The 25,581-nt window shown below is 36.8% G+C and overlaps 5 protein-coding genes across 8 annotated transcripts in view; 3 read left to right on the forward strand and 2 right to left on the reverse strand.

The window, feature by feature from the left end:
• Positions 1–1,577: 1,577 nt before the first annotated feature.
• Positions 1,578–9,200, forward strand: LOC134743349 (luciferin 4-monooxygenase-like). The gene is made up of 9 exons (XM_063676741.1): positions 1,578–1,700; positions 2,961–3,168; positions 3,277–3,589; positions 3,838–3,997; positions 5,064–5,212; positions 6,383–6,515; positions 7,074–7,298; positions 7,657–7,827; positions 9,084–9,200. The coding sequence occupies exons 1-9, from the start codon at positions 1,578–1,580 to the stop codon at positions 9,198–9,200; spliced, it is 1,599 nt and encodes a 532-aa protein (XP_063532811.1).
• Positions 9,201–12,765: 3,565 nt separating this feature from the next.
• LOC134743494 (uncharacterized) lies at positions 12,766–14,700 on the forward strand. Its single transcript, XM_063676944.1, has 4 exons — positions 12,766–13,029; positions 13,105–13,305; positions 13,729–13,891; positions 14,515–14,700. The coding sequence occupies exons 1-4, from the start codon at positions 12,912–12,914 to the stop codon at positions 14,570–14,572; spliced, it is 540 nt and encodes a 179-aa protein (XP_063533014.1). The 5' UTR covers positions 12,766–12,911; the 3' UTR covers positions 14,573–14,700.
• Positions 14,259–17,239, reverse strand: LOC134743495 (rhodanese domain-containing protein CG4456-like). 4 transcript variants are annotated; one of them, XM_063676945.1, is made up of 6 exons: positions 17,127–17,197; positions 16,889–17,031; positions 16,455–16,643; positions 16,116–16,278; positions 15,509–15,586; positions 14,259–14,597 (listed from the first exon to the last, which is right to left on the reverse strand). In XM_063676945.1, the coding sequence occupies exons 2-5, from the start codon at positions 16,971–16,973 to the stop codon at positions 15,529–15,531; spliced, it is 495 nt and encodes a 164-aa protein (XP_063533015.1). In that variant the 5' UTR covers positions 16,974–17,031; positions 17,127–17,197; the 3' UTR covers positions 14,259–14,597; positions 15,509–15,528. The 4 variants fall into 4 exon arrangements, with proteins under 4 accessions (XP_063533015.1, XP_063533018.1, XP_063533016.1 ...); XM_063676948.1 differs by lacking the exon at positions 16,889–17,031 and having other exon boundaries at positions 14,262–14,597; positions 17,127–17,239; XM_063676946.1 differs by lacking the exon at positions 16,889–17,031 and having other exon boundaries at positions 14,262–14,597; positions 17,088–17,222.
• A 1,631-nt stretch (positions 17,240–18,870) lies between these two features.
• Positions 18,871–21,471, reverse strand: LOC134743496 (peroxiredoxin). Its single transcript, XM_063676950.1, has 4 exons — positions 21,220–21,471; positions 20,195–20,312; positions 19,535–19,940; positions 18,871–19,442 (listed from the first exon to the last, which is right to left on the reverse strand). The coding sequence occupies exons 1-4, from the start codon at positions 21,380–21,382 to the stop codon at positions 19,386–19,388; spliced, it is 744 nt and encodes a 247-aa protein (XP_063533020.1). The 5' UTR covers positions 21,383–21,471; the 3' UTR covers positions 18,871–19,385.
• A 558-nt stretch (positions 21,472–22,029) lies between these two features.
• The window catches only part of LOC134743503 (histone-lysine N-methyltransferase 2C-like), a 75,872-nt gene continuing 72,320 nt past the window's right edge, over positions 22,030–25,581 (forward strand). Inside the window, exons 1-6 of the mRNA XM_063676961.1 lie at positions 22,030–22,169; positions 22,319–22,409; positions 22,553–22,766; positions 23,354–23,494; positions 24,156–24,431; positions 25,404–25,548. Of these exons, the coding sequence (XP_063533031.1) occupies positions 22,319–22,409; positions 22,553–22,766; positions 23,354–23,494; positions 24,156–24,431; positions 25,404–25,548 (867 nt within the window). The 5' untranslated portion in view covers positions 22,030–22,169. The remainder of the gene's footprint in view (positions 22,170–22,318; positions 22,410–22,552; positions 22,767–23,353; positions 23,495–24,155; positions 24,432–25,403; positions 25,549–25,581) is intronic.

Here is a 25,581-nt window from a genome sequence, read left to right on the forward strand (position 1 = left end):
TATAAAGGAGCCAAATCTCTATGTATGAAAAGTGTCCATCAAAAAACAGTAATTAGGCGGCGCCACCATACACCGAAATACTACCAAAAACAACCTACGTAATTTGGTCGGGTTATTTGTTGCCTTATATGGTTCATGTTATACTCATGTCCCAGAGCCTAACTAGCGCCACCGGAGAGATTAGGAACTATTATTTAAAGCTGAAAGCGGTCACTTTTGCAACAATTCTGCCATAAGAGATTGGCATCCTTTCTATACCATCCATAACCCTGTCTTTGCTTATATCAAAGAGGATATAATAAGATAGAGCTTGCTAAAGAGGATATAATAAGTTATAAGCAAGCTTGAGAGCTTTGCTTATATGCAAAGAGTATTATAATATCTTATATGGTACGAGGCAGGGCCGGATCTAGGGTAGAGCCACAGATTAATAATATGTAGGTAGAGCGAGTGGAGCGGCCGCTCTAGGCGCCGGATGGCAAGGGGGGCGCCAAAATGGCAAATGACAAAAAAAAAGTTTTAAAAGACGCGAAGTGTGACGCGGGCCCAAAATACGGTTGGTTTTGCTTTTGGGTAAAAAGCTCTTCAACGAAGGGCGCCAAAACCCGATTTTGCTCTACCCTGAATACCCTGATCAAGGACTCGGGCCGGCACTGGTACGAGGAGAAAGCAATCGAGCGCCAGCAACCGGATGACATTAGTGCTTGAGTGGCGCGATAGATGGCGCTACTGGTTGATAAATCACTTACCGTTTTTTTTACTCTTCGGGGGAAAAACGGTTCTATTTTATTGTTTTATTAGAAGATAAAGAGTTAAAAAATACAAGTTATTGTAAAGCTTCACAATTTCCACAAAACTACATCTAGTTTCTCTGCAGATTTTTTTTCATTTTCTTCATAAATCTTTTTTTTTACTGTAAAAAAATGTTTTGGAATATACAACTCAAGCTGTTTCAATGATACCCCACTTGACCTAGTAACTAGACTGAAAAGACGAGAGGGGTCTCGATATATCGATGGCGTCTGAGTGCCTTGTTCATAACTACATATTCCAAATTTGATATCGATTGCATATTTAACTCAAAGCAATGTAACCGACTTACAGACAGACTGACCAACAGAGTCGCACCAGTTCTTTTTTACCTTTTTGGTGCGGAACCCTAAACATACACTATAAATGACGTCCTTTCCTCATAACGTCTGTTGCTAGCGGAAACAACAAAATTAGCTTATCATATTGACTTGTCTTTTTATTAGGTATTATTTAGTTTAGCTGATAACGCTATTATATAGGTAAATATGGTTAAACCAAATTGGCAGTAAATAAGAACAAAAAAATCTATACTCATCCTTTTCTTTTAGTACTAGTTTAAGACAAAGATAGTATGATTCTCTCTATCTATGTTTGAAATGAGACAGTCCTTTGACAAACTATATTAGGGAATTTTACAAAGGTAATTCTACTGTTTGTTGCTAACAGACTATCGCATCAAGACGTACAGCATATTTTCTTTTACATATTTTCTAAAACCCAAAGTACCAATATAAAAAAAAGTTGTTTTAAATAAAATGTGTACGATGTTTAAGAATAGTCTCTACGTATATGGCGATGAAAATATTCAAGTGCCAGCACATTTAAATTTCGGAAAATATCTGTTTGATCGGATAAAATCGTTTTGCAAAAGTAGCGAAATAGCAATGGTAAGTTATTTACACGAAAAAAAGGAAAAAGTTTTCTAGAAGAACAGGTGAATAGGGTTCTTCATAATGAAGAGAGCTTTGACAACACACAAGTGACACCGTGAAGTTGCATGCGTCCAGAGGCGGGTCATTTGTACGGTGTTTCAGAACTGACCTAAAAATATCTTTTCCCCTCACTAGCTCGGAAAGTTGTCTTTTATCCTTTAAAACAAGCGGGGAAAAACGCATTTTATCCACTAGTGGGGAAAGTAATTTGACCTTAAATGGAGCGTGTTTAAGTAGCTTGACAGATAACAAAACGTAAAACGCTTATAATAATGATTCGTTTGATATTAATTATCATTAAACAAATGGTTTAAGAATCTAATAAAAATACCAAATTTAGCTTTATTTAATGATTTTATGTCATAAACCTTAAAGTTCCATAAGAAACGTTTGTTTTTGAATAATGATGTTTAATATAATTCTGAACGCACAAGTTGAGTCGATGCAATTTCAAAACGCATCATTGACATTTCATACGTCAGAAATGTCAACATTGTCAACAAAATTTTTACTTAAAAACTTCTCACGTAAAAATACAGAATTTCCAGTTTTTTGTTATAATATCGTAAAAAAATGAGTGATTTCAGTGATGAAGATGATCTAACGCCTGTGGATGTTGCACTTTCCTCGCTATAGTGAGGTGAAAAGTTTTGTGTTACACACGGGTGCAAATGTATTTTACTTCTCGTGTGTTGAAACACTTGCTACGCTCAGGATTCTATTTTAGAACCACTCGCTTCGCTCGTGGTTCAACTATATAATCCTTTCGCTTGCTCGTGTTTCAATTCCACACTCGCGGGTAAAATACAACTTTGCACCCTTGTATAACAAATAACTATTTCACCTCAGCAGCTCGAACAAGCCTACTTTCGTCACTCCCTGGAGTGAGGAAACTGCCACTTCATACTTCTATTACTTTTTTTTATTGTTATTATTATTTTTTGTTTCACTGTATTAATCTGTGTAATTCGAAATACATTATAACCGTAATATGTTCTCACTACTGAGGTGAAAAATTATATGTGCAACCCGAGAGCAAAGTTATTTTACATCTCGTGTTTTTGAGTCCATCGCTACGCTCAAGATTCTAACTTAGAATCACTAGCTTCGCTCGTGATTCAATTATAGAATCTTTCGCTTTCTCGGGACTCAAAATAAATACTCGCAAGAAAAATTAACTTTCCTCTTTAATTAACAATTTTCATTACCTGTTAGGAAAACCCTCTGTCCGGGGAGAAAATGACATACAAGGAATTAATTGAATACGCAGTGAATGTCGCAGTTTTCCTGAGAGACTTGGGAGTGGGAAATGGACAAACTGTTGGTATCGGCAGCGAGAAACGAATCCAATTTATTCCTACTGCCATGGCTGTGATGTTTACTGGGGCAGCTTATACTCCAATTGATTTGGAAACTGGGAGAGGTCAGTATGATAATGCTATATTTATGTTAACTAAGGAGGCAAGGAAACGAGCTCAATTTTTTTTATTGCTGAGATAACATATCATTCAATTATTTTGGTTTTTTCCAGCGGCCCTAGAGCATAAACTGAAATTATCTATGCCTAAATATTTCATATGTTCTCAACTATTTTGGGAAAAATATAAGGACGTTTTAAAAGTATGTGATTTCATTGAGCATTTCATATGTTTTGATGAAAATGACGATATAGAAGTATCGTTAAAGACGGTGCCGAAAGTGGCAGACTTGGCCACTTTTGAGCCTGCCACTGTGCAGGGTCAAACAGATACCGCAGTTATCCTGTATTCGTCGGGAACCACTGGTATGCCAAAGGGAGTCCAACTGACGCATTTAAACTCAATATTAAGATGCCAGCCACATGGGTACGTAAGAAAATTGGGGCATTTTCTATGAAAAGGGGACCTTATTGTCGATGGCGCTTACGCCGCACAGCGTGGCGCGGCATTGTATTTATATCGGAGCATCGTTTATAATGGCGTAAGCGCCATCGACAATAAGGTCCCTTTTTATAGAAAATACCACAATTGATGACTACATCCTTGCAGGAAGTCACCGAATGGTTTTGTTACTTATTTACAAAAGTGAATGGTTAATATTTTTTTGTTTTTAGTTTCGAGGACGAGTCTCTGAAAACCATGTTTATAATAGGAGAATGGTTTCACGATTTCGACACATTAATGACTTACATGTACATGACGCTCGGGAGAAAAATTGTATTTGTGGACGACGTTACGATTGAAAATATAGTGAAGGCTATTCAGCTATGTAAGGTATGCGTTTTTAAAACATCAACAAACAGAAAAAAAGTACTAACAGTTGTAGTTGAAATTCTATCGTTAATTTCGAAACTATAACCAAAAAGGGTAGAATAGATCATAAGCGAATACACACTACAGCGAAAGTGTTAAGTATGAGATATATTTACATATATACTAAGTTAGTAAACTAACAATAATCTATTCGTTTTAGACTCTTTAGCAAGGGTTTAGGATGGTTGATTAAGATATATAGACCTAACACTTGAATGCCTATAATCTTGGTTCATTTAAAGAAGAAACACGCAGCGTACTACGTAGGCGAACAACACGCGAACGCGAAGCGAAGCTAAAGCAGCGCGGGGTGAAGTAATCCTTTGATATTGATATATACCTATAGAAGTGTCCTACGCGGGCGATCTCGTTGCGAACGCGAACGCTTACGTAAGACGCTGCGAATGTATTAGCTTCTGTGCTCATAATGAAATGTCGCGGTTGTGGAAAATAGGGAATTTAACTACTAGTATAAATAAGTAAGTAAAATACTATCAAATCAGTTTCTTTTTAGGGTTCCGTTAAAACGGGACCCTATTACTAAGACTCCGCTGTCCGTCCGTCTGTCACCGGGCTGTATCTCGTGAACCGTGATGGCTAGACAACTGAAATTTTCACAGATCATGTATTTCTGTTGCCGCTATAACAACAAAAACTAAAAACATAATAAAATGGTACGGAACCCTTCGTGCGTGAGTCCGAATCGCACTTGACCGGTTTTTTTCGAACTGTCAAAACGATTTTGTTACTATGGATTCTATGGAATTTATATAAAACACTAGCATGTGACGTCACAATCAAATTACCTACTCTTTATAGTTTTATACGGGTTTTAAAATAGTATTTTAAAACCCGTATAAATGACGTCACATGCTAGTGTTTTATATAAATAGGAATTGTTTCTCTATTAAAAATCTTCTGGTGCTTTATTTCACGCATGGTGTAAAATAATTTATTTTAAATACAGTCAAATACCCTATAGGCTATAATACCTAAGTGAAATAACGCTAACTCAATATTTTTCTAGGTTGATCTCGCTATGTTAGTTCCTTCATTCGTCGGCTACCTGGTTAAAACAGAACTAGCAGTACAACAGTACGACCTGAGTTCACTAAAATTTATATATAGTCGTTCATCTCCTCTAGGCGGTCAAACTATTGACTTGCTCAAAAAAAGGTATTTATCACTCTTTTATGTTATTTATACACTTTCAGTGTTACATGCGCATTGACTATTTATTAACTATTAAGGATTATTCATGCTGGAATGGTCCGGGCCCGGGCCGGAGCGCAGGATACTTATTTTTCTATGACAATGACAGTGATCACGTGATGCTTTCTATAGAAAACAGAAGTGTTGGCCCGGGCTCGGACCGTTCTAGCATGAGTTAAGTCATCCTTTAGTCAACTTTCGGGATCCGATAAGCAAGCAATATTAGCAATAGCAACCGCAGTTATTTTCTCCTCAGCAGCTCTAACAAACGTTGTTGCGAAAACATAGCGAGTAAAATTAAATCGCATTTTGATTTCATTTTAATTAAAATCTTCCGGTTCCTCAGGACTTCAGTAGCTATAATCAGCAAAATCCAACTTTGCTCTCTTGTCGAGTTGCTACACATCAAAAGGGCCCTCCACACTTGTGCGCAAATCGCGGCGCGAATGTGGAGACTCTAGTTCGCCAATCAGCGAAATCGACTCCACACTCGCGTTTGCGGCTTCGCGCCGCGTACCCGTGTAGTCTGCTGGAGCGGGCTAAACAACTACCTTATAATACAAAATATTTTATTTTTTTCATGTTCATTTACTTTATTCCAAATGCATTAATTGGCACATTAACTGATTGACTAAGACTTTAAGGTCCATAAAATCGTTGTGGTGTCTTTAAAATATACGAGTATATTTTAACCCAATGCACGTGTAGGTACAGGTACGGTACCTACACATTACAGGCTTATCAGATAGGTATTAGTGCAAGGAGAGAGCAAAGTTCGACATTTCTTCGAGTGCTTATTTTGAGTCCCGTACAAGGTTAAGATTAATCGCACTTAAACTATCGTGAGACATATTTCAAAATATTTATCAGTACGGTTTTTTACTCACTATTATTTTTAGACGCTTTTGGCGACATGTTTCGGATTCTTTGGGAATCCATCCTCAGGCACGAGTGTCCGCGGCGGTTGTACGTCGTGCACTGCGTCTAAAAATAATAGTGAGTAAAAAACCGTACTGATAAATATTTTGAAGGTTAAGATTGTATAATAATTAAGTACCTACTACCCTACTTTGCCTACCTTAGTTCATTGACTTTGTTTCTTGATGATTTTCAAGTTTGCAAATTCACTTATAGATTGCCGACACTAAGAGATGTAATACAAGTATATGGCAGTACTGAGTCTGGCTGCTTCACGTCGGAGAGATTCGGTGTTAAAGGACCTAAAAGTGGAAGTGTTGGTTCGGTTTACCCTGGAATAACTTTGAAGGTACCAACCATAGATGAGTATATGTTATTACGTACCAACTAACTATAACCTACATAAAGGTACAGTTCCTGCGTTTAAGGGTATTGATTCCGTTTATTTATAATTGCGCTTGATAAGGGGTTATTACATCTACTTATCCGTTCGGAGGACACTTTCTGCTAATACCTTTCACTGTCCCTCTCAACCTCAACAGAAACAGTCCGCCGATAAGATAGCACTTGATACACCTTACTTTATTCAGAATGCTGAATGACTTAGTCACTATTATATAAGTCTGCCTGCACTTTAAGTAGATGCGCGTGTGCGTCGAGACAAACCATTGTACGAGCCGAGACGTTACTAATACTTACAATATTCGTTTACGACGAATCAGTTAGCGCAAATCTTGACAAAAATATATCGAGCAAGGGCTCGTTTCTCAAAAGCTTGTAACTTGTAATACAAGCGGATGTCACTTTTTGACAGCTTTTGTTATAAAGGAACTTCCACTTGTCTTACAAGTTACAAGCTTTCGAGAAACGAGCCCCAGTCCGCCAACAAAAATCTGTTTAATTTTAGGTAATCGATCCAAAAACGGGTGAAACTCTAGGAGCCAACCAGCGCGGAGAAATACGTTTGCGCGCTGGTCCTCTATTTATGAAGGGTTACATTGGGATGGACCGGTCAGGGTATCTAGACGAGAATGGTTTCTTTCCAACTGGAGACTTGGGATACTACGATGAAGACAAATACTTTTACATAGTCGGCAGGCTTAAGGAGATTATATTCTATGATGGATATAAGGTGGGTGTATTATTTGGACCTGGAATCCTATCACTATTTCGAAAAATGTTTCATTTGACCGAAACGCATTCTATTCAAAAAACGTTCGCATTCTATTCAAAAAGGTTAGTTTTGTTTTGTGAATTTTCTGAAAATAATTGTGTTTCACTCGGGAGCAAAGTTTGTTTAACCCTCGTGCCTTGAAACCCTCGCAACTCTCAAGATTTCACTATTCGATCCCCTTTATTGTTACGCTCGTGTCTTAATTTTAGAATCTTTTGCTTGCTCGGATATCAATAATTATTAGCACGAGGTGTTAAACAACAACTTTGCCCCCTTGTAAAACAAGTATGTATCAATAACTATTATCGGTTCATAGACGGCTCCGTCAGAGCTCGAGACTGTCCTGGAGCTACATCCGGGCGTGCACGAGGCAGGCGTCGTGGGCAAGCCGGCGGGAGACATCGGTGAGGACCCGGTGGCCTTCGTGGTCCGGCAGCCTGGGTCTAGCGTTTCGGAGCGGGAGCTCATCGACTACATAGCTACAGCGGTTTGTTTACATACCAATAATATATGTTATCGGTTCATAGACGGCTCCATCGGAGCTAGAGACTATCCTGGAGCTACATCCGGGCGTGCACGAGGCAGGCGTCGTGGGCAAGCCGGCGGGAGACATCGGCGAGGACCCGGTGGCCTTCGTGGCCCGGCAGCGTGGCTCTAGCTCTGAGCGGGAGCTCATCGGCTACATACTCGTAATAACTACAGCGGTTTGTTTACATACCAATAGTAGATTGTGTCACAAAGGGAGCAAAATTACATATTCATGGCGAGGGCTTACATTGAATCCTGAAGGAAGCGAAGGGTTCTACAATTGAATCTCGAACGTAGCGAGGGATTCTAAAATATAATCCTGTGTGTGCTACCATGTGACACATACCTACTGCTTTTCGCATCACCTATGAGGAAATTATTGTTCCAAAATATTATTTAAGCTAAAAAAAATATTACAAGTGCGAGCCGGACTCGCCCACCGAGGGTTCCGTACTTTTTAGTATTTGTTGTTATAGCGGCAACAGAAATACATCATCTGGGAAATTTTCATCCGTCTAACCACGGTTCATGAGATGTCAGCCTGGAGATAGACAGACAGACAGACAGACAGCATAGTTAGTAATATGGTCCCGTTTTACCCTTTGGCGTATCCAAACCCTAAAAAAGAAATAAAATCGTGTCCTAGAACAGAAAATTGTCACTTTGATCCTTCCTAGCAGGGAAAAAAAGTGCCACTGATCAGTGCTAGCAGACAAGAAAAAACCCTTTTTCAAATGGGTGATGTGAAAAATATACCTACATTTCAGTAAAATACCCTATAGGGTAGGGCAGGCTACAGTATACTGTACATGGAGACTATATAAAGGAGCCAAATCTCTATGTACGAAAAGTGTCCACTACGCGTTTGTAGAGTCTGTGCGGAATGAAAAGGGTCGTTGGGTTGGATCCACATTGGATCCCATACATTTCACGACTTTCTCTTTCCGCCCGCACACTCAGTGGTTATATTTTTAGGGTTCCGTACCCAAAAGGTAAAAACGGGACCCTATTACTAAGCTCCACTGTCCGTCTGTCTGTCACCAGGCTGTATCTCAGGAACAATGATAGCTAGACTAGACAGTTTAAATTTCCACAGATGATGAATTTCTGTTGCCGCTATAACAACAAATACTAAAAAGTACGGAACCATCGGTGGTCGAATACGACTCGCGCTTGTCCGGTTTTTTTTTATAAACTTTAAATGCATGTTTTCAGGTACCACCATACATGCATCTGAGAGGCGGCGTAATATTTGTTCCGGAAATACCCAGAAACCAGACGGGAAAGATCATGCGTCGTCGCTTAATGGAAATGTTGGAAGCTGGTCAATAAATAATGTAAAAAAATATTATATTTGATTAATTTGGGAATAAATTGTTTTTTTTTTACATCTCCTTAGCACTTAAAATTGCAATAAATGAAATGAAATAAAATAACAAATAACCCGATATTCGACAACAAACCACACACACACAGACACTCCTCCTCTCGGCAAACTCGGCTCCGTTCGGCTCAGCATTGCTCCGAGCAATTATCAAGGTTGACACAACTTGACGTCCCTTTGCTTTTTTTTTTTTAAGTGCACGACCACAGATAAGATAGTGACGAATAAACTGAGGGAAATGTCAAATGGTCCTATGTGGTTCTATAATATAATCCAGCCAAATAAAATATATGTTCGTTATTTCACAGGTAGGTGACAACTGTAACAACTTGACATAGTCGTATTATTTTAGTTGAAATATTTCGGGATGTTTCAGCGGTCATGTTGGTTTATTTTAATTATATTGTTGCTATTCCTGAAAGATTGTTGGAAAACGTGCTGAGTTTTTATTTGTAATGGTTTGAAGTTCCCTTTGTGATAATGTCTTGTGTGATCGAGGGCTGTAAATCGCATACAGAAAGAAAAGAAAATACGCACGAACCGATAACCTTTAATCGGTGAGTTTTGTTCAATTTTGAAGAAATTAATTTATAGGACCTGACCCTAAACATAGAAATCTATATGTTGTTTATGTAATTATTACTTGCATTCAAGTCTATATAGATTTTTGCATATATTTTCGAACTTTTCTGCTAAGTATGAAAGGTTATATTTTTGGCATAGTGATGTATCGACCTCAGATCAATAACCTATCGACATTTACAGCTTTCTTATAGTTTGGCCCAGGACTGTCTCATTCATTTTAATTGATGAGTACAGTCAAGGGCATAAATATATATACATTCCCAAAGTCTCAAAAATATGTGTACGCTCAGACAATAAAATCGTGTTCACATATTTTTAAGCCATTTGTCTGGATCGATATTTTTGCCTTCGACTGTACCTATAGTTTTCTTTGTTCTTACTTACTGACAGATTGTGTTTGCCAGACTATAGTTTAATACTAAAAACCGGTCAAGTGCGGGTCGGACGCGCGCACCAAGGGGACCGTACTTTTTAGTATTTGTTGTTATAGCGGCAACAGAAATACTCATCTGTGAAAATTTCAACTGTCTAGCTATCACGGTTCATGAGATACAGCCTGGTGACAGACAGACGGACAGCGAAGTATTAGTAATAGGGTCCCGTTTTTACCCTTTGGGTACGGAACCCTAATAAAAAAGACATTAATGATCATTGATGAATTTTCCTTTTATTAATATTGTTGGTCACAAAACTCAATTTTTTATTTCAGATTTCCAAAGGACGAGGAATAGGGAATATTACTGCAATGTTCTGCCACCAGAGTGCAGCACTAGCTTTTTTAGTGTACCGTAGAGTAACTTCTTCATACTGTACCTTTAACAGGTTTTTGACAAGTTTTCAGGGGACCTACCGGAAAACTCGAATCCGAAATTTCGTTATCTAGCTGCCTCTTTATCGCTTGAATACGCAAGAGTGACAGAGATGTTAGATAACGAAAGTTCGATTTTCTTGTTTCGCGATAGACCCTCAGATTGTGATAGTTGCGCCACCTACGCCGAGTTTCGCGTAATATTCCCAATTATTAAATATAAAAAAAATATTACACGAACGTTTTTTTTTTTCATTTCCTATTTGGTACAGTCAGCTGCACAGAAAAGGTACCCCACGTCCATACTAATTTACAGAACTTTGTATGCAGGGGGGGTGCCTTTTCTCTGCAGCTGACTGTACATGACTAGAAACTATACTTAGTCTTTTAGCATTAGAAAAAACGGTAAACCATTTCCACGTGTCTTTTTATTGACAAGTTTTTTTATAAATATAGCAATATTTTACTTATAAAAGCAAAAGTATGTAAATGATCGTATATTATATTTGTTGTGACTTATTTTCAAAGTGTTTTTCGATAAAACGACACGTTAAGATCGCTCGCCTTCTTTCTAATGATAAAAAAACGAGAGGTATAGTTAGACGGTTCTGAGTGGTAGACTGCAAATGAGATAAAAGCTATATTAGGTACATGCATTAATCCTCATATCAGGCGGCTCTTTGATTCCAAGGATTGCATAATTTTTATACTTTTTAATGATTTTTAGAATATGAAAATTATAAAAAGTATAAAAGTTATGCAATCCTTGTATTCCACGCATTTCATTTCATTTCATTTCAACGAGCCGCCTGCTACAGATTTCTTGAAAATGCTGCGTTTTTTCAGGTTCAACTTTCATTAGCCAGACTTATCAATTTGCCAATTTCGTGATTATTCTTTTACACGGCACATAAACTTATGCATAATTTATCGATATAAAAAGTCGACACAGTTACATCCCTAGCAAATTATCAAACTTATGACACCGTACGTAAATGAGAAATAACAAGCATATATGCATCTCTTTTCGGCACATTATCTAATTCGTAAGGAAGTAAAGTACGGGTATACATATTTGCGAAGCATTTTTGCCCGACTTCTATGCTTTAGTCATTATTCTGAGTTCGACCCAGGCCGCGTAGCCAACATGCCAATCACTTACGCTCCGTGTAGCGATCGAAACGTAACTGTCATACTAATATATTATGGAAGAGTGACAGAGAGACACAAAGCGTTTCGATGGCGAAGCGATAGCGATTGTCACCTTGGCTAGGCCGGCAGCCGGCATAGCCAAGGTGACAATCGCTGAATCTGAATCGCTGTCAAACTTCGGGTTTGTAGGAAGTGTCCTTTCCGTACGGTTACGATTAATTACGGTACCTATTATACTTACTTTTTGGGTCACTTATTCATGCCTTAAAATTGTATCAATTTTATAGTGACTTCTGGTGACGTAGTTTCTCTGGTTTCCCTCTAAACGCGTTAAGCTTTAAATAATAGTTCCTAATCTCTCCGGTGGCGCTAGTTAGGCTCTGGGACATGAGTATAACATGAACCATATAAGGTAACAAATAACCCGACCAAATTACGTAGGTGGTTTTGGTAGTATTTCGGTGTATGGTGGCGCCGCCTAGTTACTGTTTTTTGATGGACACTTTTCATACATAGAGATTTGGCTCCTTTATACAGTCTCCATGCTATAATCCTAGTGTCCCCCCCCCCCTGGGTTATCGTCTAGAAAATTTGAAGTTCGCGCCTTTTTCTACTGACTATAAAAACTGATGTTTTCTTATTTTTATATGATAAAAAAAGTTTAATTTAATAATTTTTAGTTTGGCAAACCCCGACTTTTAACGTCAAACGGTCACGTCGAACGTGATTCGCGGTTGGCTCTCTGCCACACTTACGTACGACTTTACAAGTGCGACAGAAAGCCAACACGTCGAACGTGGTTCTCGGTAGGCCCTCAGGCCATAAAATACAAAAAAAAAGTCAAACAAACGAGTTTTGAAATTGTACTTTTAAAGGATTGGATTTCCCTAACTTTTAATTCCTTCACGACCTGACATTGGCTAATCTAACAAAAGCCATAACAAGAAAAAAAAAAACAAATGTCATTTCAAAAGTAGGAAATCTTGGTATTGGGCACGTATTAAGTTGTATCCAAAATTCAAATTCTTATTGTTTCTATAACTATTTATAATATAAATATCTTCAAATAGAAAATAAAAAAAATTGCATATACAAGGAACAATACCCAAGAACAATGTTTCGGCAAATGTTTACCCGTGGAATATGCCGGGCTATTATTCTGCCCACCTACAACTGCCTGAAAGCCGCTGCGATGCAGAGTTCAATGAAATTTTCCAATTTTGCTGCTTATTGTAATAATATTCATCATGTAAAATATCATAATGATGGCTATAATTCTAGAAACTAATCTGCCCACTCTTTTCCAGATATATGTCCCAGAGCTTTTAGATCACAAAATGGATATTTCGCGCGTTTATATTCGGAAAAGATTGAACCTCCGACATTGACTGCTGATTACAATTATGTGAAAAAAGCTACAGCCAACTCCTCTGTTCTAATTGTTGATGTTAGGGAGCCTGATGAAGTAAAGGAACATGGGAAAATACCAAATAGCATTAATATACCCTGTAAGTTTTAGTTATCAAGCTAGACTGGCTCCCAGTTTTACCATTTTTTTTCCATAGCCTATTTGAGTGTCCCATTCCTGGGCAAATGCCTCTCCCCTGACTAAAGGTTTTACCATATTGCTTTTAAATTTGAAGGTTTCAAATACTTTTGTATATATACAAACCATTAATGGAGCCTTCCATGAAATTGACTACCATTATCTAGTACAAACGTGAACTTTCTGAAAATTTGTAGGTATAGGACTTCCTGTTTCTGTGACACACGAGCAAAAAACCATTTGGGTAGGGAACCCTAAAAACAGTGAAAAATAAATTCTGATACAAAATACAAAATGTGTTTGTATGGGATACCCCATGGAATGCTTCTAATCTATGTTACAAAATAATGTAAAAACTGACCATAATGGTTGTTCCATGTTCCAGTGGGTACAGTTCCACAAGTGCTCGGTGAAATGTCGGACAAACAGTTCCAGAAGACTTTCAACAGGCCAAAGCCATCAGCAAACACTGAGATCATATTCTATTGCATGATTGGAAAGAGGTCTGGCAAGGCTCAGGCGGAAGCTATCAATGCAGGATATAAAAAGTAAGTCACATTAGTCACACATCATAACTTAGTAAAATGTCTAACTACTACCGCGAACCATGTTTGACATGTTTTTTTTATTTACTTATTTAGGGGTCATCCATTAATTACTTCACACGAATTTCTAGGTTTTTTGACCCCTCCTCCCCTCCTTGTCACATTTGGCAAACCCCTCCCCCCTGGTGTGACTTCACATTTGGCAATTCGTATTAGGTATTATTATTTTAATAAAAATATTTCTGATAAGAGAAATATTAGAAATTTTATAACACAAAACCGATTAGGAAAAAAAATACACAAATAGAAACGATGATTTATGAATTTTATGATTTATCATTCCAAAAACTCGTCATTCGATACAGCGAATAATAAAAAATATAAATCAATATTCGGTTACTGATGAAGTTAAAGTGACGTCACAATGTTTGTGACTCCCCTCTCCCCCTCGTCACAACATGTCACATTTTGTATAGACAGTATAGATTAGACAAATCATTTTGTAAAAAGTGCAAAAAGATTACTAAAAATTCGATTAGTATCCTTATCATTATCAAACACAGACAAGAAATTCAAACAATGACATAGAAATTATATACTCAAGTGTTTTTTTTTTCTTTTTTTAGTACAAGGAATTATCTAGGTAGCTGGAATGACTGGGCTGGCAATCAACAGGCCGGATAGACTGCATAGCAACCCGTCCTGCAATCTAAATAATAAAACTGTTATTTACGAGTCTTGTTTTGTTGACAAAGTCAATTACGTAATGTGTTGTTTCACTACTGTTATAATAAATTGTTGGTATAATTTTATCTTTTTTTTATTTACTCTTTATATCAGCTGCAGGCCTAGCACATGATTGGCGCGACAGTATCTCGCGGCGAGATAGACTACCCGTCTTTTTCTATGTTAACACAAGAGGGACCTGGCTGGAGCTAACTCCTAACAGGTTAAGAAAAACTATGATGTACGCCACCTCTTTCGTTGATATTTTTTTGTACAGGTGTGCAACACAGCAGGTTTAACACTGCACATTTTATTTACAAAAAAGGCTTTTTAGGGTTCCATACCAAAAAGGTACAAAATGAACCCTTATGGTAGTTATGGTACAACTCTGTCCGTCCGTCTGTCTGTCACATTGCTAAATATCTCGAGAACTACGCTGTTGATTTGAAATTTGGAACGCTAACCCTGACACATTGGAAGTGTATTTTTTATTTTTATTAACTATGGAAAATGCCCATTGCCCAATATAAAGAGGGGACAAAATTTCAAAATCTAGTTAACATATCAAGTGGGATATCATTTGAAAGAGCTCAAATTGAAGATTACAAAACAATTAATTTAGTCGTGTGGTTGTAGTGCTGCTGTTGCTGGATGCCAGCCATTTAAGCCAAATCTCATAGAACAAGGGGCAAGCTATGATGGCGCCATCTATGCAAACCTTTTACAGTTGCTAACTCCATTGTGCTTCTGGTCAAGTCTTTCGTGATTATAGTTACATGAGAAAATTGAAACTTTGTACGGAACCCTCGTGCGTGAGTTAAAAGAACTCTCACTTGACCGGTTTTGTTTTGCATGAGGACTATTTTGCATAATGAAAATTTCAAATATACCTACCTATATGCAAAATTTATCACTCATTTTTGTCCTGATTTGCTTGACCACTCGTCCCAGCTTCCAACATAAGTTTTTGAACTGCAAGAAGAAAATACAGTTAGAAATGTAAAACTATTTTTGTAGGGCAAATAAGGTTGAATTCTTTCATTACAGTTCCTACTGCCACGTTTGGTCTACATTATCAGATCCACTTGATTTGATAATGCAAAACATTACACTGCCACTGAAGCAGGGGTGCGAAACTCCTCGCTTCGGGCCAACTCGGCTCCGTTCCGCTCAGCATTGCTCTGAGCAATTATTAGGGTTGGCACAACTTGACATCCCTTTGCATGCACGACCACAGATAATACTTTAATTTTGACAACCCTTAATAGCCGAAAGCGATAGTGCCATAAATTACAAAGGGATAGCATGATTCAACCCTGAACCGCTGTCAAACTTCGGTTTTGTAGGAAGTTTCCTTTCTGTATGGTAGTACTATAACTTATACTATAATTTCAATCAAGGTGTAATTGTCGAGATCTGGATATTATCCTAATAATTGCCTGAAGTACAGGTTGTATAGTAGGATTTTTGACTTGGATTGCAAGCCCTAACCATCACTCACTTTGAATACCCAAGCTGGAGTGCTGTGTCTAAAGCTTGACATGCCCGTCTTCCTGATTTACAATAGAATATTAATTCACTGGAAGGCTGGGGTTTATTACGTTGATAATGCTGTCTGAACTGCTCATCTGACATCGATCTTAATGCAGGCTCGACATTGCCCACTGAAACAAATGCAAATAGGTATTTAAGTAAATGCAAGTAGGTAGTAATAGGTGTAGGTAGTACTACATGCACATACATTCAAAAAATAGGTAAGAATATAATGTAAATTATCTCTTTATTTATAAACCATTATTTACATTGAATTTATTTAATAACTGATTTTGTAGTGTCTTACATGGAATATTGATGCTTGATGGTATTTTTCCAGTACTTGCGACCTCATCAGGATTACGGACATCAATGATCACCTTGTCAGTTTGCTGTGTGTACTTGGATATATCATCGAAACTCACAACTCTCCTTGGGTCTACCATGTTTATTGAAGTTAATGAAAATGCTCTTTTCTGCTGGCTTGGAGACTTGACTGCAAAGTTTGGTAATCTCTATTAGCATACTAATGGCACCACAGGCTTGTTTATTATCAAGTACATGAATAATTTATGAACTGATAAACAAGTATACAAGCACACAACTGCTTTTTTATGAGTAAATGGGGTCACAAATGTACTGTGTACTAAGCGAGTATTACATTATACAGGCATTTATATATCGGCCCCAGATAGATATCACATCATAAATAAAACATGCAAAAATAAACAATCATTGTACTTATGTATTGTTGAGTGCATGCAGAGGGACGCAAAGCGGATCGGGTCATGCTTCTTGCAATAGATACGGCACGAAGAGATATCATTATAAAAATACAAACATATACGTGTTCAAAACCACCACCACATAAACCAGGATCAAAACTGGAACAAAATACGTATTGTGAATGCAATTAAATAGGTGAAAACAACTAAATTACTTATTTATCAATAACCTGACGAAATTTATATTATTCTACCAAATCGTATGTAAGTTACACGAAGACAAAATTCAATGAAGTGAAATGAAAATCAACATAAAAAGTATATAAACATTGGTAATAAATAATTATAAATTATAACGTTCACGTGTCGCGTACTGAAGATTGTTGAGAATTAAAACTTGAAATTGTCATTGTCAGTGTCAAATGTCAATCAATTTTCAATTTTTCGGGGTTTGTTTTGTTCACTAGTGCAACTTGTCAATATAATTAATATCGATTAATCGATTGATTTATTTGTTTTTTTTTCCTTCCTTTTTTTGACGTAATTTATAGCATCGTACCTATTATTTTACTAAGGTTTTTCTATTACATATTTTGAGGAAAGGTGAGTCTGTGAATACAAATGGCTTATATACCGCTGAGCTTAAAAAAGATGGGAATAAACTTTAGTAAATCATTAGAAAATGATGTTAGTCGAGTGGGACTGTTAACCCTTAAATGCATGATTTTTTGTATAACTTTTTAATAAATTGAAATAGATGTGTCATGCTGTATAAAAGTAATAAATGTGATTTTGGATAGCTGCATATTGAGCCACGGACCATCAAATATACGATGCATATATACATCATTATGCATTTAAGGGTTAAATGCAAAGACTAATTTTAACAGTCCTGACCCGAAACACTTATTTCCTCCAAATCTTATTGGACTATTGCTATTAGTATTTTCACTTACATACCTCATTCATTCATTCATTTCATTAGGGACCTTTAACATATCCAAATTTAATGTACTACTAATCATCTCTACAAGCTCAAGCTCTACGCTCTACATTTCTGTTATATTGTAATAATTATTTATTTTAAATTAAATTAAATTAAAAATGATTTATTCAGTAGCACAAGTTATTTTACAGGGATCAGTAGTATTTTATGAGTATTGTAATGTATTGTTTATCCAGGTATTCGCTGTTGTATTTATAAATGTTGCTTTGTATTTTTCATGTCACCGTAAATATTGTATTGACTTGTAAAAGAGCCCTTTGAGGCTTGAGGCCTACTTACAGAATATATTTTTAAATTGAATTTTAATAAAAAAAAGACTACTTGAATAATAGGTGGATTTGTCCAAGTCCCCCGTCTCATTTATTAATGTCTCACACTTTGTAATGTAAGTATTTAAATTTAACCGAGTAGCAATCACACAGTAAACAATTAGAACAATATACAATAACATACAAGGTACAATTAAAAAAATATAATCATTAAAAGTTACAAATTATTTATATTGTTTCCCTGTTTCAGGATCCCTGATCAGTGAAATATATTGATGAAACGATTTCTACACATTTTTTATTGGAGGAAATCCATTATATCGTAATAAATATTTTTAATATAATCTTAGTGACTGGAAAATAAACCAGAAACTGCAAACGTTACATAAACTGTATACAATGATGGACAGACTAGCTAGAGTAGGTAGAGAATCAGGTACCTATTGATCCTAATTACAGTATATTAGTGCAGTAATTTATTTTTTATGTAATTTTAATTTTATGGTTTTTTTTGTACTACGACGGTGGCAAACAAATATACAAATAATCAAACAAACAAATATACAATTAATAGACGTGTCACGCAAATTCTGCGCCATTAACGTCAAATTTATATGTAAAATATAACTTTTATTCTGTCACTTCCTAACTTTGTCACGTCAAAGCTGTTAGTGAGTTAGTTTAGATGGATCCTTAAATAACATTACAACAAAAAAACAGAAACATTATTAAAATAAATTTATTGTAAACATTATCAGTCTTACCGTAAATTTCAAGTGATGATAAAAGTGGAAGAAATATACCTTAAATACATTTCAGAATATCATAGCAACCGCTGAACAGAATTATCAATAGGTTAGGTATAGTTATATTTCGGGGGTATTATCTAAACAGAAACGTGCAATACTGTTAATAGGTAATCAGCGAACATGAAAAAAATGATTTAAGTTAGGTACTTGTGAATTGTTTTAAAATTAATGATTTTTATTTAAATTGATTTGTCATTTCTTGCTTCATTAAATATTTCATGAGTATTACCCTTATTAATAAAAAGACAAACAGATCTAATCTAATTGTGATTATATCGTAGTTTTTAGCTACCCGTAAGGCTATTGTTATCTTTCTTATCGGATTCGGAAATCGATTATTTAGTTAATCTACAGTAAGATATTTATAATAAAATATACCACGCTAATTATTAACTTGGTTTTCAGTAAGCTGCTTATCAACAGAAGTTTTTAATTTTTTGCCATCTTTTCGAAGTACTTTTTTTTCTCATCTGGGTTAGGAATGATCTGAAATAAGGAAATATTGTATGATTATTCCATTCTAAATAATAAAAACTATTTTCAATTTCAATATTATAGATATATACACATAGATTTACCGTGTCTTGTCCTGGTTTCCATCCAGCTGGACACACTTCGCCATGGTTGTCTGTATATTGGAATGCTTGAACCAATCTTAAGGTCTCATCAACAGATCGGCCTACTGGTAAATCGTTCATAGTAATCTGCCTTAATATGCCTTTGTCATCAATAATGAACAAGCCTCTCAAAGTATGGCCCAGATCTTCTAAATATACACCATAATCTTTAGCAATGGAATGGCTGAGATCGCTAAGTAAAGGAATGTTGATTTTTCCTAGACCACCCTCTTTTCTGGGAGTATTAATCCACGCCAAATGAGTGAAATGAGAGTCGACTGAACACGCCACCACTTCGGTATTGATTTTCTTGAACTCATCGATCCGTTCAGAAAACGCCAATATTTCCGTGGGACAAACGAATGTGCTGAAACAAATACATCAAAGATGAAGTAATTTTATATAAAGTACATATAATAATTATTTCCTTGGGACAAAACCAACTTAATTGTTGTAATAATCACAGATTACTGTTGATTCCAATTTGTTTATATTTTTTACACAACTGACGAAAAGAGAGATGGTGTGTTAATGTGTTTTAGTAAATTCTGGTAGGTATGAGCAAGTCTACTTCTGTGATAAATTTGTTTTCTATACTTCTGTAACTTGTTTATCACTTACAAGTCTAGGGGGTAGAAGAAGAAGACGAGGTATTTTCCTTTGAAACTCGACAAAGATAGCTGTGTAAATTCTCCATTGACGACTGCTGTCGCCTCCCACTCAGGTGCTGGTTTTGAAACTGTAAGAGGAAAAGTAGCTTATTAAAATATGGAAACGAATGTCCTACACATCAATTTATAACAAAAAAATATATAATCAGGTCCTTAAAAACAAAGTTCGGGTGTAGCAAATGGTACCCAGGACTTAAAAAAAAAATCGTCGGTGTGATGTCAAATTAACACTTTTTTATGATTGTATCTTACAGAATACGTCAAAATAAGCAGGTTTTACTTGAAAAACTATTATACTTAATTTAAAAATACCGAGATAGCACTCCAAAATGTGATGATTTAGAAGGACTTGGAAAAAAATGTTGTTGCGAATTCATATTGAGTTGACACTTCCTTTTTATGATTGTATGGTATAGAGTATGTCAAAATAAGCATGCACCAAAATTTCAAGGTCACGAAAATCTCAAGGTACCCAAAATGTCAAGGTCACCTAAAACCGAATCAGAGCACTCCACTATCCACGTGGTCTTGTCTGTCCTACCCCTAGAGAGCAATTCCAAAAACGGAGCCGCGGAGGGAGGGCAGCCCTCGCCCGCCGTGACCGTGCTCTGTTACTTAACCGCTGAGATCGAAAGCTCGCGGAGTAGCCTCGAGGTCAGCTCGCGATTTCAGGGGCGACGAAGCGGGCGTTCGGGCGAAGCGCCCCCCCCCTCACCCCTCTAGGCTCCGCCCCCTTGGTTTTTTACAACCCCTATGAAATTTTCACTTTTCGTGTCTTCAGTCTTTTTTCCTTGGGTTCCCTTTGGCACACTTAGCACCTTATCAAAAGTGTTTGATTGGATGGAGCTAATTTCAAGCTAAGGTTAAATGTTATCAGCGGATAGTTACTAGAAATATATTTTTTAGCATATTTTAATATGTACTCTATAATAAGTTGAAACAATAGGGCTCGTCAATTATATACTATATACTTACTTACGGCTTTTGTAACTTGTAATTTATGATCTATTTTCCTGGCACCGCCGGGAAAAACATTACCGCTTCCAAAGGAATAACACGAATCACTTTCGAATAGCGATGATTCGCTACGAATAGTTAAACTTACAACTATCAACAGTGTCGTTAAGTAATACTTCATGGTAAATTAATCAAGTATCAATATTTATAAACAAAATAATGCAGCAGTCGTGTCTGATATCGGACACGTACTCTTCACGCACACGTTATGATTTTGATAGTGTAGTGAAATGAAGGGTTGAAGAATTTAGTATAGATAAACAAAACTTTGACACGTATAATATAACTTGTAAGTTATTGAACTTACGATGACACGTTTCAAGGTTAGATTCTTATTCGCTCTAAAAATAGATCTAAACCATATCTAAACCAATCTAAGTACTTTAAATTATTATAAAATATAATTTTACGAGTACCAAATTCAAATAGATAGATTCGATAAAATATTAATCGATTCAATGAATGAATAGGCAGTCTATCGAGTTTTAGTGGGACAACACTAGTGGAAAATATTTTATAATTTACATCATTATTTTAATACAATAAAAAATATTTCTTTAAGACAAATATTAAATAAACTATTTTTTGTACAATGATAATAATATGTTTAAAAAAATATTGAGTTCAGAAGAAAAACTTTTGTTTATAAACGTTTTGAACTGAGGCGTCGCATCTTTTCATTCGTTTACTTCGTTGGCTCATTCATTCCCTCCCTAATATTTTTCATTCGTTCGTTTCGTTACTTTCGTTCGTTCGCTCGCTACCTAGCTTGCGAAAGTCGTACTGCTATTTTTTGAGTTATTATGTATTTGAATTAATGTAAATTATAATTGAAAATGCGTTCTCCACCCTATATGTTCGTTTTATCATAACAGTAACTAAATAACAGTCCATCGCGACAGTTCGCGGTAAGTTCGGAAGTTTACTTCGCGATCCACTAGTCGTTCACTATGGCGGTGGTTGATACATCGAAGCAAGTTGTAAATAATGTTGGAAGCCGTCGAAGGCGCATTTGAAGTGTTATATTGTGAATTAAGTGGTTAATTACGTTTTTTAGATGGATGTGCCGGATGAAGGTGTTTTGGATGTTGATTTGTTAGGGGACGAAGGTTCCGAGGATGAGGGAGAAGGAGCGCCCCAGAGTTCTGGTGAGTCCTATAGCCTAATAGCCTTAGAAACGCTTTTTATCGTTTCTCAACGTTCTTACTTCAGTTTTTTTTCCACTTATGCTATCATAATAATATGTGAACTCTAGTAAATCAATTTTTAATATGACGTCGTTGGTTGTTAGACTTCTACGCGGGTCCGGCGTCGACGCCAACCTCTTGCGCGTCGTCGCCGCGGGGCGAGGAGCCCGCATCTCCGCATGGGGGTGCGGCGACGGCGCCCGCGTTCTTCCACCACCAGCCGTATGCGCGGCCCTTCTTCACCTCGGGCCGCCGCGGGCCCGGCAGGCCGAGGAAGGAAGGCGCCAAACTGGCGAGAGAGGGCAAGATTGTTAGAAGGTTAACCATGCAAATTACTGCATTTTTTTTCATTAATTTCAGAATTCAAATATCAGTCTAAGGTTGGTTTCCACCTGTCCAATATCTTGGTTCAACGTGCATTGCGTCTCACTCTCTCACTAAGCAAATTTTGTGAGAGACAAATACAAATTGGATAATTACATAAATATTGTATATACAAGTAGAAACCATCCACGCTCGCATCCGCAAACATTCCGGACGCGCTACAGTGTTGTGGAAGCTGCAACAGAACCCTGAATGCATCTTTATACTGGACTCGCAGATCGTTTAGTGATCGCTGGGTGTACAGTCAAAGGCAAAAACTATTGATCCAGACAAATGGCTCAAAAATATGTGAACATGACTTAATTGTCTAAGGTGTAAGAGCATACACATCTTTTTGAAACTTTGGGAATGTGTGTGGAAACTTGTACAGTGATGTACAGTATATGATTAAGTCCCATTTTAGTAATTTATTATGTCTGTGTCTCATGGAAGTTTTGTTATTAAAATAATACCAATGCAATAATGGAATTTTTTATCTAACCCATATATAGGCAAGGAATATAAATTCTCCAATGTACCAGGTACCGAGGTGGTGGTGCTGGCTCAGTCCGTGGGGCTAAAAGACACCGAGGCAGCCGAGATGACGCCCTCGATGACATGATGGATGAGGACGACTTCACCATGCCTGCTCCTGAAGAACCACCTTTTATGCCTGAGAAATGGTAAGGAGGATTGGACACTCAGATGAATTTGAGCAAAGTTAATTGATCCTGAAATAGTAAACTTTATTTTGCCATAAATCTTAGTATGCTAGGTTGTGAGGTATTTATCAAATTGGAATGGTCAATTTTTGCCTTTTTTTTTAATAATCTGTAAAAGTATTTATTTTAAAATTATAAAAAAGATATTGAGATCCTCAGACAACAAGCCCTTTCAATTAATATGTCACACAACATAGTTTATAAAACTCTTATTTTCTGGTTTACCACCCAAAAGTGAAAGAAAAACGAGTGTACCAAATCTCAACCTAATCGGTCTAGTAATTTCGAAGCAAATTACTGTAATAGACAGACAGACACACAACACAAGTGATCCCTTTTTCCTTTTGAGATATGGAATCCTATAAAACCTATATGTTCATAAAATTTAGGGCAAGATTATCATCTAGTCACCCAGAGGCCTATAAGCCCCAGGTCTCCCATTCCATACAAGTAAAAAAAAAAGAAAATAAATATTATAGGATAATTTTACACAGATCAACCAATAATTAAAATCATCATTAATCAAAATCATGTTGCAATGAAATATCTTTTAAAAGGCAAGGATTTTATAAACTACAAACTAAAGTAAAGACTTGAAAGCTAAAAACCAAATTCTTTTCAGGCCAGGCAAAGCTTGCGCTCTTTGCAACTTGACCGAGCGCAGTCAGCTGGGCCAAGGCGAGATGCGTCAATTCCTCTGCAATATCGGCGAAGGAGATGGCAGCACCACACCAACAGTGCCTAGTGGGGGGACCACTCCCAATCCTACTCCAATTAGTACCCCGACTACCCCTGTGCCCCCCGGTCTGGCCTCCCCGCCCCCTGAGCTTGTGGACCCTAATCAACATCCCTTGGCGCTGCCGCTGAGTAGGAGGCAAAAAGCGTTTAATAAGTGCAAGTAAGTTGATTTAATTTTGTATAAGGATATTTTTTTTTTTCAAAAGCATGCAAATTTTAGTGACCTTTCGCATTTTATGATGGATGATGAAGCACAAAAAATTGCTTTAAATTCAAGATTACGAAAAGAAAAAATTGTCTTGCAAATGGTTATTTCTATATTTTTCTGTCACAAGCATATACTTTAAAGACTTAGAGGATACAACCAAACGGAGACGCCTTGTCTGTAATTTTTCTGCCGTCTGCTGATTTTTGCGGGGGAGGGGAACGTCAAATGTATGCGTAACGTAAAAATAGCCATGTCAGATAAACGTCAGTCCATACATTGTGTATTATGACCATTGGCCGCCTATTTTCGACAGAGGGGAACGCCTGTTAATGGCTGTTCCATTTGGTTATATCCTCTAAGTTAAAAGAAAATCCCATTCCATATTGTAAACTACTTGTAAAAAGCCACTAAATATTTTTATTTTTTCATTTTCATATTTTTATTTATAATTTTTATTTATTTATTACATTTCACAGGCTTCACAGCATAACAGTATTCCAAATCCCAAAGCACTGTGAAACCAATAGACAATCTTATACACATAGTATATGATAGTAATATATAGTAATATTATGTTCAGTCATATAATATGCATTATGTTCTTATCACAGAGTTAATAGATGGACAGAGGTGGAGTCACTAAAACAAAACTGTAGCTCTGCCTATCTTCCAACCTGCGGCTGGAAAACTTCGAGCTGAGCGCGCGTATTTTTTTCACCTTTATCAAATTTTAAATATTTTTAGTAGTAACAGTGGTCAAGGCAGTGTAAATACTTTGTGAATATCATCAGTAGTTAGTTTATTATATTTTGTATATACATATTCATCATCTAGGACGTTGGCTACGGGCAACACCGCGCTCGAGTCCATTAAGAAGAAAAAAAAACCCCTATGACTGTCTACTAATTGTTCACTTCCTTGCAGAACACCTTTACATAACCTAGAACACATAGACGAATTGTCCATCATCGGACATGTGGAGTCCGTTGAGCTCCCTGCTGTGGTCAGCTCTGGAGCTTTCTACGTGCACCGCTGCTGCCTTGAGTTCAGCCCGCCATTTCATGATCAGGTCACAATTTACTCTTGTTCAAGTACCTTTACA

This window comes from Cydia strobilella, chromosome 8, assembly GCF_947568885.1.
Source record: "Cydia strobilella chromosome 8, ilCydStro3.1, whole genome shotgun sequence".
NCBI lineage: Eukaryota > Metazoa > Arthropoda > Insecta > Lepidoptera > Tortricidae > Cydia > Cydia strobilella.